The sequence below is a fragment of the Natator depressus genome, chromosome 2, assembly GCF_965152275.1.
Source record: "Natator depressus isolate rNatDep1 chromosome 2, rNatDep2.hap1, whole genome shotgun sequence".
Taxonomy (NCBI): Eukaryota; Metazoa; Chordata; order Testudines; family Cheloniidae; genus Natator; species Natator depressus.
The window spans coordinates 184129936-184145148 of NC_134235.1; the positions used below are offsets into that span (position 1 = coordinate 184129936).

A 15213-nucleotide genomic window follows, 5' to 3' on the forward strand; every position below is an offset into this window, starting at 1 on the left:
ATTTTTATAGAAATGCTTTAATGGCCAGTAAATAGTATTGCCTTTGAAATTACAAATGATTACAGTACAAAAATTAAGTTAATAAGTTAATAACTCCTAACTATCTATTCGTGCAGCTTTTAACTGGGAAAAGTAATAGAATATAAGCATTATGGTTAGGCAAAAAGTTTTTTTGGTTTTTTTTAAGGAATTAGGCAGGCATAGATAATACTGAAGGGGGTTTATTTACAGTACTGGGAAGACTGATAAACAGCTTCAAAAGTGTAATGCTACAATGACCAATTATATACCTTTCTTTTATTACTTTATTTGCATTTATTTGTATATACAGAGACAGACATTGTTATGAGTCAAGAGAGAACTCTGAACAAAGATAAAAACAGGAACAGTATGTACGTATAGAGGTCATCCTGGTTACATCTAGTATCTATGGCTACCTTGTGGGGGAAAGAAGCGGAGTGCAGGGGTAGGGTGGGGATGATTTGTAAGAAAGAAGCGGAGTGCAGGGGTAGGGTGGGGATGATTTGTAAGATTTTTAAGCATGTGTTTAAAGTACTCATACATGACCAGAGAGGTTAGTGTAACAAATATAGAAGCAGCAGCAGCTGTCGTTTGGACCAGGAGACGGGGCTGTAGGATGCATTATGAACAGGATTTTTTAGTTGGGTGATGGTTTGATTGGAGAGCTGGATTTCAATGCGACCTGTGGTGACATGGTTATGAACGGTGGTAGACGCAGCAGCTAGGACTATTTTGAGAAGTAGCTTTTTGGGCAGTTGAGACGGTGTATTGTTTAGGTATAGGTTGTTATATTATTGAGGAGCTATTGTTGTTTTATTTTTATTTTATTATAATACTGAGAAGCAGGCTCATCCTTGCCTTGTATGCAGCCCACGATCAGTCCCCAATTACCGGCTTTATTCCCCAAGGCTTCTTGGGCGGCTTTTTTTAAACTCAGTGCAGGCACAGGTTATATTACATATATTATGTTTATTACAATCCCCTTCTCTAATCTTCCTTTTGTTTGACTAGACCACCACAACACACTGTCCATTGTACTTATACCCTCATTTCATTCATTTTTGCCATTGTTTTTTTTTAATTTTCTTATGGTGTGTTTCTAATTTTATTTAAAAAAAAAAAAAAGTCTCCCTCCTGTAGAGGGCATCATTGATGTGCCCCAGAGCCAGTCAGTAAGTCTCCCTCCCGTAGAGGGTATCATTGGTGCACTCTGGGGCATGCCAGCGAGTCCCCCTCCTGTAGAGGGAATTGTTGACGCATTCTGGGGCAACTCATAGGACATTGTATTCCAGCTTCCTGAAACCCACCTAAGCGGCGCTTCAAGGGAGACCAACTGAGCACACTCTTGTATTCAGTCTACTGCAGCACACATTCTGGTGCTCAGTACCTGGCGATGTAGCCTTCCCCTACAGTGATCCCTGCACTCCAAAACCTGGCAGTGCAGCCTTCACCTCCAGCAATCCCTGCACCCCAAAAACTTGGCCACAAACACATTTCCGTTCAGTCCTCTTGTTTGTGCATCCTAGATGTGGTCCGTATTAAAAAAGGGGTGTGAAGGGGTGTCTCGGGGAGTCCCAACCAAGGTGTGCACTAGAGGTGGTAAGTAAAAGGGTACTCACCTCTATCCCTGGTTGAGAGAAACTCTCTGAGGATTCCTGATCACACCCTGCTTGCTGTGACAAAACTGTTAGGCAAAAAGATTCTTTTTCCCAAGAATTAGGCAGGCACAGACAATACTGAAGGGGGTTTATTCATGGTACCGGGAAGACTGATAAACAGTTTCAAAACTGTAGTGCTACAATAACCAAAATTTTATATCTTTCTTTTATTACTTTATTTGCATTTATTTGTATATACAAAAACAAACATTGTTACAAGTCAAAAAATAACTCTAAACAAAAATAAAAATAAAAACAGTACATACATATAAAGGTCATCCTAATTACATCAAGTATCTATGGCTACCTTGCGGGGGAAAGAAGCGAGGTGAGGGGGTAGGGATAAGTGCTTACAGATATTCGGTGGGCTGTAAAGGGAGGGTTTGTTCTGTTCTAAAAGCTAACTTACTAAGCAAACATTTAACCATATAAGTTTATTAAGTGTTTACAGTTGTCAGTATCCTTAGGCTACTAAAGCATTCCTGCTTAATCTGCGGTTTCTGTTTTAGCTGCTAGCTAAATCTTAACTTTTGCCTAACACTATCCATATTAAGAAAAATAGACAAACTGAAATGCTGTGCCAGTGAAATCAGTTGGAGTTTTGCCATTGTCTTAAATGGAGTCAGGATTCCACACCTCATCTTTGAGAGTAAGAAACATAACTGTTTCTATGCTTTGTGCAAAATGGAAAGATAACTGATGAAAAGACTTCAAACTGGTGCATACCCTTAGATTATAAAAAGTATGATCTTTGTCTGAATCTGCAGGCTAAGTTCTTGGTTTTGGATATTTTTCCCCCCCCCCCAAATCTTCATTTGTTCTGGTGTTTTTCTGTTTGATGAACTCCCTAGAGGGTTTACAAAGTGTTAAATATGAAGTTATTTTGAAGCATAAATCAGTGTGATATGAGGTTTTGTTACTACTAATTATAAATCACCTAAGGGAAAATCTTAATGTAATAAAAGGACAAGTCAGATACAAAGGTGTGGCACCTTACAACTGGATATAAGGTAGGACCTGAATCTGCCTTTCCATTAGAAAGCATTGAAAATTATAATATTACAAAGTTTTTCTAATTTAAATTCTATAATTGACAAATGTTCATGGCAAAAATACTAAAACAGTGACAAGTAGTTCTAGAAGTGTCTTTGAATATTTTAGATATATTTTCACATAAAAAACTAGAACATTATTAAGGTTGCAAAGTCAAAACTTAAAAGTTAGGAAATCGCAGAATTAAGGATGCCTGTGCAACCTTAATTCAGTTCCCTTGTGCCGATGTATTAGGATACCATTTTTCTATTATCATATACTGTTTTTTTCACAGGACCCCAGCCTCATTCGGTGCACACCTAATGAGCAGTTGTTCAATATTTTGTTTCCCCATTTTGCAGTGTGGGGTCCCATGCCTGATTTACTGCACACTATTCAAACCTGGCTCTGAAGATAGATTTATTAATTTCCTCATGGGCTTTTCTGTGGTGCTCATCAGTATATAGTATCTGGTTGCTTCATAAACATTAATTTATTTTCACAACATCCCTTTGTGTGTTGAGAGGGTATTATAATCCCCATTTTACAGATAGGGAGCTGAGGCTCAAAGAGAGGTCAAATACCAACTAATTTTGGGTGCCCAACATGAGACACTTGGACATGATTTTTCAAAGTATGTAGCATTTAATATATTCAAACCTTGGCTCCCATTGACTTTAACTGCAGCTGCTAGCACTCAGCACTTCAGCAAATCAGATCACAGGGTCTGGAATCAGACACGCAGAAAATAAGGAATATATAAGAAACTTTTCACAAGAGGTCAGTAACTTGACTAGCATCACACAGGGAGTCTGTGGCAGGGATGAAATTTAGATTTCCAGGGCAGGATTCAATTGCCTCCCCAGTGAGACAATCCCTTCTCTTCCTGTACACATCTTCTACAGCCTGAATAATAGGCCTTGCTACCAGCTCTGCCTATAGTATATGTATGTCTTCTCACATAATTTTTCTAATATATTAAAGATAATCACAAGTGACTCATGAAAGGAAAATAAACCCACTTCTTTGCTTTCTGATAGTTTAGCTTTTCTTCCAACTGTTTCTTGAGTGTTTTTGTTATCACCTGTTTAAACTCAAACAAGTCTCTAAATATTCTGAATAAAAATAATTTCCTCTTAACTGAGCAAAACCATTGAGTTCTCTTAGGAGGGAGTTGTTTTCTGCAATCCATAGGGTGTATCAAAATTGTCAGCTAAAAATACTTACTTGAAACCCTGAGGTTTATTATTAAGCTCTGTATTCGACACTTCTGTTCTTAAACCAACACCAAATTGAACTTTTTTTAAATGTTTTATTTCTCTGCATGTAGCAAAAATCTTTCTTTTGGAGAGAGTGTATTTTTGGTAACTATAAAAGTTTAAACTGCTTCCAGAACTATATTTTGTGATACATGGTAATCGCTCTGAGCAAGCATTAAGAATATTACAAGTATTACTAGTACAACTCTTGTGTTATAAATGGTTCCCTTTGCACATAAGAAAGATGGATTCTCATTCTTGAACTTCTGCAGTGGTCACAAGCACTCTGACATTCAACACCTAAAAGAGAGAGAGAAGGAAATTGCTGAAGAGAGACTAGCAAAGGTATTATATCTTTTTATATTATGTTCAGTTGTTTTGCTGGTTGTAAATGTTGCTGGTCATGTTTTGTTTTGTTTCCTATCAATGCAAAATTTATAATTCTCATGAATTCTAAAGGATACTCGGCCTGATTCTAATCTATCCTTACTTTTACACTGGTTTAACTTGATTGAATTCAACAATAGTAATGATAATTTACAGCAGAATGAGACCCAGTGAGCCTGAGTCATCTTCACCGGGACATAGACTCCATGTGTACACTTACTGGGTATTGGCTGCTGCGATCGATGTAGCGGTGGCCGATTAGCGGGTCTAGTGAAGACCGGCTAAATCAACCACAGAGCATTCTCCAGTCAACTCAGGTATTCCACCGGAATTAGAGGAGTAAAGTAAGTTGATGGGAGAGCATTGAGCATAGATCGTGGCAGTGTCGATCCCCAGTAAGTGTAGACATGGTCTCCATGTCCCAGTGAAGATGAATCAAGCTCACTGGGTGTCATTCACCTCTCTTACTCTGCTGTAAATCATCATTACTAGGGCCCTACCAAATTCACAGTCCATTTTGGTCAGGTTCACGGTCATAGGATTTTAAAAATCGTTAATTTCATTATTGCAGCTATTTAAATCTGAAATTTCACGGTGTTGTAATTGTAGGGATCCTGACCCAAAAAGGAGCTGTGATAAGTGGGGGTTGCAAGGTTACTGTGGGGCGGGAGGGTTGTAGTACTGCTAGCCTTACTTCAGCGCTGCTGCTGGTGGCGGCGCTGAGCGACTGGAGAGCGGTGGCTGCTGGCTGGGAGCCCAGCTCTGAAGGTATGGTATTGCCACGCTTACTTCTATACTGATGCTGGCAGGGTGCTGCCTTCATAGCTGGGCTCCTGGCCAACAGCCGTCGCTCTCTGGCCACCCAGCTCTGAAGGCAGCGCAGAAGTAAGGGTGGCAATAACATGACCCCCCGCAACTCTCTTTTGGGTCAGGACCCCCAGTTTGAGAATCGCTGGTCTCCCCCTGTGAAATCTGTACAGTTAGGGTAAAAGCACACAAAAGACCAGATTTCATAGGCGGGGGAGACCAGATTTCATGGTTCTTGATGTGTTTTTCATGGCCGTGAATTTGGTAGGACCCTAATCATTACTGTTGTTGAATTCAATCATGTTAAACCAGTGTAAAAGCAATGATAGATTTGAATCAGGCCCAGTATCCTTTAGAATTCACTAGAATTATAAATTTTGCATCGATATGAAACAGAACAAAAGATGTAGCTGGAGTAGCATAATTTAGGTTGACTTGCACCGTAGTGGAGACAAGACCGGAGTTGCAGCTTGTACCACTTTCCTCTCCTGAGGTTTCTGCCCAAAGAAAGCAATATTTAAGTTACAGTGGAGACTGCTCATGGCATCTGCTGAATGAGCCCTGGCTATGCACTTCCCAGACAGTGCAGCCCAGTCTTACAGCTGCACTGGCTGGTTGTGGGTCATCCAGTGGAGGGATTATGTTTACATAACAAGGACACCATACCTCTTAGTAGTCAGCGATGAATGTTGGTAATATTAGCCACAGTAGTGTTACAGGATTATTTCAGTGTTAGAAAAGACTAAGAAGCTTGCTGTTAAATAATCAATTGTATATAAATGCTGTTATAACTTCTAAATTTTACTGATGTAACACTTCCTATTTTAAACCTTTTCAGGATAAAGCGATGGAAGAAATACTGAAAATTAGATCAGAGTAAGTTAAATATTTTTCATCACCCTGAAAACTGGATCACAAAAGCTGTTTTAAATACTGAAAATAATTTACTTATATCTTAAGACATTATTTTCCAACTAACATTGAAGATCTGAACAAAAAAACTTAAAACCAGAAATCCTGTTTACCTTTTAAAATAAACATTCAGTTCTTAGCATTTTTCATCAGTAGGTGGCAGTACTAGTTTCTACATTTGATACAAAAAGCTACTGTCTAGGTAAAGTGCTCTGAAATATGCTGAAACTGCATGAGGTTCTCTGAGTATGTGTCCTTGTGGATTCCACTGTAAGGCATGCATGCACATCATGCATGTGAGCTCAGGATCTCTTGCATAGCCATGTCGGTTGGGACCATGGTATGTATCCTGTGTTTCCTTGTGGTTCCCATGCAGGGGTATAAAGGGAGGAGTGGCCTCGACACTCCCTCAGTTCCCTTACCCACCTGTGGCAGCAAGGTGAAATCCCAACTGTGTCCAATCTGCTCAGGCTTTGTCTAAGCTCCAAAGTTGTGAAAAGTATTTTTTAAGTTCTTCCTTTTAGTTGAATGTTCCAAAAAACAAAACAAAAATGGAAGAGATGACAAGGGAAACACACACATCCCATCCCTCCCCGTTCACCAGGGCAAAGTTGTACAGCTATTTAAAATGGTGGACTCTAAGCCCCCTGTACAGTGGCCTGATGCCCATATATATGGGTATAGCAGGTGTGTTTTCTTCCTCAGGGAAGCTCACCTCCGTAAAATATGCTCCACCTGCTGCTGCATCTCCTCCCACACATGGAAATCCAGGGATGTGAAGCTCAAATAGCATCTCTTGGAGCAATCCATGAAGATCCCCTAGGTCTGAGGCTAAGAAAGTGGAGAGACTTCTGCCTCCCCTTGACACTGAGCCCCCTTCTGGCACTGATCCGGCACGGGCTGATGATCCATTCCTACCTAGGTTTGCTTTTGAGGATCCACTCTCTCCTTTCATCCACCACCATCTTCACTGCAACTGTGTCAGATGGCACTGTTGTTCCCAGAGGAGGAGTTCTCCCTCTTTCCAGGCCTCTCGTTTCCTGACTCCACCAGAGAGACTGTAACAACGCCCTAGGATATGCCCTAAGAACACTTAGTCCTGTGGGCCCCTATAAGACTGGTAGTGGATAGGCCACCCACAATCTGCCACTGTGACCTTTCTGGTCATAGTGGGATCCGCCATCCCACCAGTTCTGCAGTCATAGCCTATCACATATCTTCATGAGGAGAATATCCTGGTCCCCCTCAGCATAACTATAGCAAGGGCCTCCTCACCAGAATCAGAGGAGCAACCAGGAAATCTGACAGGACAGGCCTGGGAAACGCTCCAGATTCCTTCCCTGCCCAAAGAACCACGGGCTACTGTGTGCCTTGCCAATCCCACTAATCGCCAGGGTGATTGCCAAAGCCAGACGAGATCGAGCCAACCTCATACTCATAGCTCTCTACAGGCGGAGGCAGTTCTGGCTGATGGACTTCCTGCATGTCAGCACAGCTTCCAATCAGGGAAGGGAACGAGGGACAAATATTCCATCCAGACGTGGTGACTGTACAGCTGATTGGCTGAGTACCTTGGAAAACGACTGCTTTTCGCATGTTCAGGAGATCCTAGCGTGAAACAGTCCACAAGGAAGACTTACTCCTTCAAGTGGAAGAGGTTTTCTATATGTATGACACATCACCTAGTGTCAAAGCAGGCCTCAGCACCTAAAATTCTGGATTATTTACTGCGTTGAAAACATTCCAGACTATCCTTCAATTTGATCATCTGGTGCAATATCAGTTTATCAGCTTCTGATGTAGTCACTTTCCTATTAAAGGTATTGACGTTTCTTAAGGGCCTTATTCATGCTTATTCCACCAGTAACAGACTCAGCCCAGCATGAAACCTCAGGGCCTCCTAAAGCTGATGGGGCTGCCCTTTGAGCCCTCTCACCATCTGACCCTTAAAATAGTCTTTCTGATTGCTATCATCTCAGCCAGGAGAATGAGTGAGCTTCAGGTGCTCATGGCAGAACCTCCATAACCTCATTCCACAAGGACAGAGGAGTTCTGAGACCTCATGCAAAGCTAATCTCAATGTAGTGTCTGATTTTCATGTAAATCCTGCAATCTCTATTCTTCCCTAAGTCACACCCAGGGAGAAGAAACTGAACACTTCAGACATCTCATGCCCTTTAGTTACTACGTTGACCCAACTAAATCTTTTCAACTGTCCACATGCCTGTTTGTAGCAATAACTGGCCATTCTAAAGACCTGGCCATTTCATATCAATGACTACATGGATAATCATCACCTGTGTTACCTGTTGGCGAATAAACTGCCCTCTCTGTCCATCAGAGCCCCCTCTACCAGAGCTCAGGCAAATTTCTTAGCCTATTTCCAAACATGCTGACATCCAAAATCTGCTAGGCTGCTTATGTGGCGCAATCTGTTTACATTTGTAAAGCATTGTGCACCGTATTTGGCTACTGGGTCCAATGCCTCGTTGAAAAGAGCTATACACACCAATCTTTGTTTTGATGCAGCTAGCATTCCTCATTCTCAACATCCTGAAGAAGATACTGCTTGCCAGTCACCTACAGTGGCATCCACACTGCCATATACTTGGAGAAGAAAGTACAACTGCTTACCCTATAGTAACAGATTTTTCAGGATGTTGTAGTCAGTGTGGATCCCACAACCCACCCTCCATTCCCACTTTCAAGGTCCTCAGCTAACATAGGTTTCAAATTGTGAGGGAAATGAGGGAGAGTCAAGGCCACTCTGCTCTTTATGCCATCACATAGACCCAACGGACACAACTCTGAAAAAGAATCTGATCTCACCTACATGGACACTTGCATACTTACAGTGGCATACACACTGACTCCAACATCTCAAAGAACTACAGTTATGATAGGATAAGTAACTGTGGTTTTTCTGTTCATTTGTAAGACTTTTCAAAGCCAATTTGATTCAGAAAAGAGGGCCAGTCCTATGAAGAAGCATAAAATGTATGTGAGTAGCCCCACTGATCTTAATGGGATTGTGCATATGAGAAAGTGGTTGCAGCATGGGCCTTAGATTTATTTTTTGAAAAAGCTTATCACTTATTAGAGAGACTCCTGTTAAAATTAAAACAATATTAAATATAAAACAAAGATTTAAAACTGAAGAATTTTAAAAATCTAACTTTTCACCATTTATTTATTTATTTATTTATTTAACTTTTGCCCTTCAGTCAGCTTGAATGATGAAAATAAACAATTTACTATGCATCCGGCGAAGTGGGTACTCACCCACAAAAGCTTATGCTCCAATACGTCTGTTAGTCTATAAGGTGCCACAGGACTCTTTGCCGCTTTTACAGATCCAGACTAACACAGCTACCCCTCTGATAATTTACTGTTTGAGTGCCATTAGATTGCCCTATGCCATATAAATATGGGGGGAGCCATATTTAGTCTCTGCTGCTAGAAATTCACCAGTATATGCTGCATATTGGGCAGACAGTAGTCAAGACTGGATGGATGGATTGGTCTTGAAATAGTGCTGATAGTATCATTGGCTAATCCGTGTCACTTCAAATACTCATGCAACAACAGTGCTGCAATAGTTAGACGACGAACCCTGCAGGGGCATATTTTCCATGCAAATAAAACTTGTAAAAAATGGAAACGATTTTTAGTTTAGTCATTAATTATTAAAACCTGTCTTTAAAAACTAAATTTTGGACTGAACTACCAGACAGTTTCCCTTTTTAATTGTAAGCAGGAATTTTTTGTTATCCTCAAAATGTATTATTTTTCAAATAACTGTTTTCAAGTTTGCCTAAATATTCTTCAAAATCTGCTTTAACTGAGCAGAGCCCATGTGAACAAAGAAAGAGAGAGGTTCCAAGAGTTGGATCAGTGTCAAAGTAACACTGCTGGTGTGAGAAACCAATAGGGTTGCTTCATTGAATGTTCATATCTTAAGTCTTTAGTGCTAGAAATGAATATACCTTTAGAAAGATGGAAAATTAAGCTTTCCAGTAATGTGTATAGCATTTGTTCCTAGCCTTGATGGCATGTTAGATATTGCACATTACATTCACATCAGCATTCTGATTACCATCAAACTTTTCCCTGCGCGCGCACGCGCACACACCACGTGGAATCACTGCTGTTCATCATCTAAAATCTTGCAAATGGTGTAAACCATTAATCTCCAATTTTAGGAATTTGAGACTATTGGCTTCTCCTGTGATGTCAGAATTCAAATAGCGGGAATGGGAGCGAAGCGAAATTCTAAACAGAATAAGCTGGTTTTAAACCATGCATCACCTCACGTTTTTGTCAGTATTTGCTGTTGAACATTATATAGTACTTCTAGTTTGTCTGTTTAGCTTGGTTTTATTTTCTCATGTGCCCATCACCACAGTAGTTTGGTGCTGCTTAGAGTTTAAATATTAAAGTCAGTATTTGTATCACTTCTGTGGTTTCTTCTTCCAGCAAAGCCCTATGCAGCCTGCTGTCATCAGCAATTCCTTTTTTACATTCAAGAAGAGTGTCAGTGGGCCAAAAGAATTAAAGGTGACTGGCAAAGAATTTTTTTAAAATGGGTTAGGGTTGGGTTTTTTTTTTTTTTTTTTTTTTACTGTTTATAGGTAAAGATGACGTGAATGTAGATTTTTTTTTCCCTAATTGATTTTTTTAACCTTGCAAATATAGAGAATGTCAAATCTGGAATTCCCTGGCTTAGCTAGAGGATTTCTTGGGTGGGTGAGTGTCTTGGAATGTGTGCTGTGAGTATTTGCACATAAATTGAAGAGGCAAAATGCTGAATCCTTAATAAAGACAACTTGTGTCCCACATGTTCATTAAGCACTAGATTTAAATAAGTGTTTTAACCAGTCAGACAAAAATTCTTGTCTCCCCAATGCTCAGCTGACTGCTTTTAATCTTATTTCTTGTTGTGTCATATTTTACTAGTGCTCTGGTCTCCAAAGAGTTTTCTAGAGTAGAAAAGACCTGAATTACTAATGTAAAAAGCAAGGTGGGATGGGAGGAATCACTTTTTCCAACAAACCTTTCAGGCCATTTTTATTGCAACATAAAAAAGCAATAAGGCTATGAGGCCTGTTTTTTTCCAGATTTGCAAGTTCTCTTTTAAGTGGCAAAAATATCAGACAAAAAATATATGGTCTATTGTTCTCTCTTCTCACCTTTTAGGCCTTTTGTTGCTCCTCTTGAATGTGGAAACAGGACCTGCTTTTTGCAGCAGCGCTGGTACTCAGTCTCTCAAACTTCTGGGGAGGAAAAATGGAAGTAAAACATGAATAGGTTCACAAGTGTATATTCATTAACAGTGGAAATACTGGTAACACATATGTTTTAAGATCTTACACTTCACAACCTGCCAGGGCTAGAAATATTTTGGCAGAGCAAAATGTTTCCTGAGCACTGCTCCTGGTCTTGTGATCGAGAAAAAGAATGTTCAAAGCATCACTATGAGCAGTACAGGCTGAATTAATTGTGAGCGAAAATTCTATATGTAAAGAGATATTCACCATTAAGTAATCAAATATAGTAGTAATATAATCTTCATATAAGAGAATCTGAGTTCACCTTCTGAGTGCTGAATTTTTGTGGGTGAAGTGCACTGTAGGAAGTTCTTGTAGGCTAGGATTCCATTTCCAATTTCATTAGCTTAATTGAGAGAGTTGGAAATTTAGGCTTGAAATGGAACACTTCTGCCCGGCATTGAATCCCAAGTGAAGGGCACTAGCTAGAGTATGTCTACACTGCAAATAGACACCACAGCTGGCTCGTGACGCTGGCTCAGGCTAAGGGGCTGTTTAATTGCTGTGTAGATGTTCAGGCTCAGGCTGCAGTCCGAGCTCTGGGGCCCTCCCACCTTGCAGGGTCCTAGAGTGTGCTCTTCAGCCCAAGTCTGAATAGCTCCACCACAATTAAACAGACTCTTAGCGCAAGCCCAAGTCAGCTGGAACAGCCCAGCCACAGCTTTTTTATTGCAGTGTAGACATACCCTTAAAAGGTTGGGCAATTTAAGATGGTGGTTATGTACCAATGTTAAACAGTGCCTATTAACAGATACCAGGGCACGTATGCCAAAAGGACCTTTTAATAACAGAATGCAATGGGATATAGAGGAGTGATGTGAATGCATTAACATGGTTAATTTGAAGTGTTTTGTAATACTTTTATGTCTGCAGATTAGCAGAGACCAAAAATGCCCTTAAGAGTACAGAGAGTGCCTATCTTGAAATGACCATGGAAATAGAACGAACAAGAGCTTTGGAGTCAAAAACATTCCAGGAAAAAGAAGAAATGAGATCAAAACTGGAAGAAACCTGTGAAGAGAGAGACAAAATTGAAAAGGTTATAAACAACATGTGTGACTTCCTTTCACTAATTGTATCCACTAGAACCTCACAGATTGGGAGACAAACCCATGATAAATAGTCAATATTGTGAATTAACCAGAAAACAGTAAAGGAATCAAGGACTGCCTCCCAAAATGTAGCTTTTTATTTTATAGATTATTTTTATTTCAACTGTATTTCGTAGTGTAGTAATCAAATGCCGAGGGGAGTTCTATGCAGAGATGTGATCTGAAATGCAGATCAGCCAACTGTACTTTTCCACTAGAGAAATCTAGTCTAGTAGCCAATGAGAGTGAGGAACAAGTAGGTGTCAATTGGTAGATGGACCCACAGGTATGTTATATGCTACAACAAACTTAAATACAGTAGAACCTCAGAGTTATGAACACCAGCATTACAAATTGACCAGTCAACCACATGCCTCATTTGGAACCAGATGTACGCAATCAGACAGCAGCAGGCAAAGAAAAAGTAAATACTGTACAGTACTGTGTTAAACATAAACTACTAAAAAAAGGGGGGGAAAGCAGCGTTTTTCTTCTGCATAGTAAAGTGTCAAAGCTGTATTAAGTCAATGCTCAGTTGTAAACTTTTGAAAGAACCATGTTTTGTTCAGAGTTATGAACAACCTCCATTCCTGAGGTGTACTTACGAACACTGAACTCTGAGGTTCTACTGTAGCAGTATTGCCAATTTCAAAAGAAACAGCTTTCTTAAAATCTGAACATGTCAAAAAAAGACAGAGTTGTATTTAATTTGTTATTTAATTACAGGAGATGGACTTGCTAAGGAAGCAAGTAGAGTTTCTTGCTGTGGAGAACGGGAAGTTAGTAGGTCACCAAAACCTAAACCAGAAGATTCAGTATCTTGTGAAACTGAAGAAAGATTATGCCAAACTTACTGAGGTATGTGTCCCAGAGATTAGAATACAGATTAAATAAATGATCTGTGGTAGAACAGAAAGCAAAAGCTTGATCAGGAGACTAGAATTCTCATTCCTCTATGTAAGTATACCTGGCATCCCACAATTCCATGCAACAATGTTTGATTCATAGCTCGTCAGTTTCATCATCAATGTCAGTATTGTTCAGTTTTCTTAATTACTCCTGTAGTTATAAGACACTAAAGAAGCTGTACAGCTTGCAGAAATTAGTTGTTAATGTCATCACATTTAGGTGACTTTTCTTTTTACAACTTAGAATAAGTATAATCTCTTGAGACAGGCTTTCTTCTAATTCTGAGTACCATATTTCTCTCTCTTTACAGGAGGTTGAAAAACTGCGTGTTGAAAATGTCTTTTTGAAGGAAATTAAAAAAGCTGAACCATGTCAAGAATCTTGATCAGCCACAACAACAAATAAACTTGCAAAATTGTTCATTTAAAAATGTTGATAGACTTTAAAGAAAGAGTTCTAAAAGTAAAGCTTCTCCTTCATCACTATTAACTTGAGCCCTTCATCAGATGTACTCAGGATAATCAGTTATTTCAGTCTGTGTAATGTGCCAGGTGGTGGTTTTTAGTGAAACAGTCTGCTTCAGCTTACCTGGCAGATTTTCTAACCCCCACGTTTTGAAGTTGTTCTACAGCTTTATCCATAGGTGCTGCAGGACTTTCCTTGCAACTTTGTACTTGTACAGGAAAAGTGACTAGTTTTCATTGGAACATTCTCTATTTCTTGTTTCCTTTTGTACTTTAATTCAGGTCAATGTTTTTTTTTTTTTTTTAACGCTAGGGGTTTTTCACATTACCTCAGTTTGTAGAAAGGTATTTTGTACAAATTCAACCAGTATCTAAACTTCTGCCTGTTGTTTTTATGGGTGTCTAAATGTTGATACTAGAATGATGAAATTCACTTGTCAAGTTGTGAAATGATTCAAATTTCTTTATTGCTCAAAAATACATGTTTTTTTATTAAGGATTTTTTTCAGTAAAGCAAGAATGTCAATTTAATAATAAATTGATTTGTAAATAGTACTATGAATATATGGAATCTTGTGGCATAATTGCTTGCTTTCCCTTGTTCCACTCTTTCTGGAATTCAAGTGCTCTCAAAACAAACTTTTTTTTCACTGAATAAGCTTCAAACAGGGACTTCTGTAGTGATAAGAAACCATTCTGCACGAGTATTGTTGAGAATAACCTCATTGGCTAACTTGTTTGAGCACTGTATAACTGAAAAATCTATCAAACAGAAGTCCATCTCCTGTCAAGAGTTTTAAATGTATGCAACATCTTGTAAAAATACATTAGAACCTCATTAGTTGCCCTAAAGACTTGGAGATGCATTGCAAATGACTGGAACATTCAAAATAGGGGGGGGAAGTATTGATAATGCATTACAATATTAATTGGACAAATGTGTTAGTTGAGTTTTATCTATTTGATAGTGTCAGTAAATATTTTGTATGGTTTTGTATAAGTAATTAAGTCTTAATAGTGCAATTCCTTATTACAGCACTTCACTATTGCTGAGAAGAAGGGAAGAGACCATTTTTGTGTGAACTATAGGGTATGACGTTTAGTGAGGTTCTACTGTAATTAACTAGGGGCTAAAATGACAGTGATTTTTTGTCAGTTTAGCTATGAATTAAATATTTTAAATTCAGGTATTAATATTCTGTATGAAAAGTAACCTAATATTCCAGAGTAGTTTCTATTTGAAGTTTTTCAGGAAGAGGAGAGAAAAGGGAAATCAAATCTTTAAGATGGGCCTCCAGAAAACTGAGGGTGTTAACTTGCCCTATTTAGACTAAATCAGGAAATTC

At 39.2% G+C, this 15213-nt stretch overlaps 1 protein-coding gene across 1 annotated transcript in view; it reads left to right on the plus strand.

The window, feature by feature from the left end:
• The window catches only part of KIF15 (kinesin family member 15), a 54688-nt gene extending 39772 nt beyond the window's left edge, over positions 1–14916 (plus strand). Inside the window, exons 30-34 of the mRNA XM_074945517.1 lie at positions 4243–4315; positions 6003–6040; positions 12277–12442; positions 13221–13352; positions 13714–14916. Coding sequence (XP_074801618.1) covers positions 4243–4315; positions 6003–6040; positions 12277–12442; positions 13221–13352; positions 13714–13788 — 484 coding nt within the window. The 3' untranslated portion in view covers positions 13789–14916. The remainder of the gene's footprint in view (positions 1–4242; positions 4316–6002; positions 6041–12276; positions 12443–13220; positions 13353–13713) is intronic.
• The last annotated feature ends 297 nt before the right edge of the window (positions 14917–15213 follow it).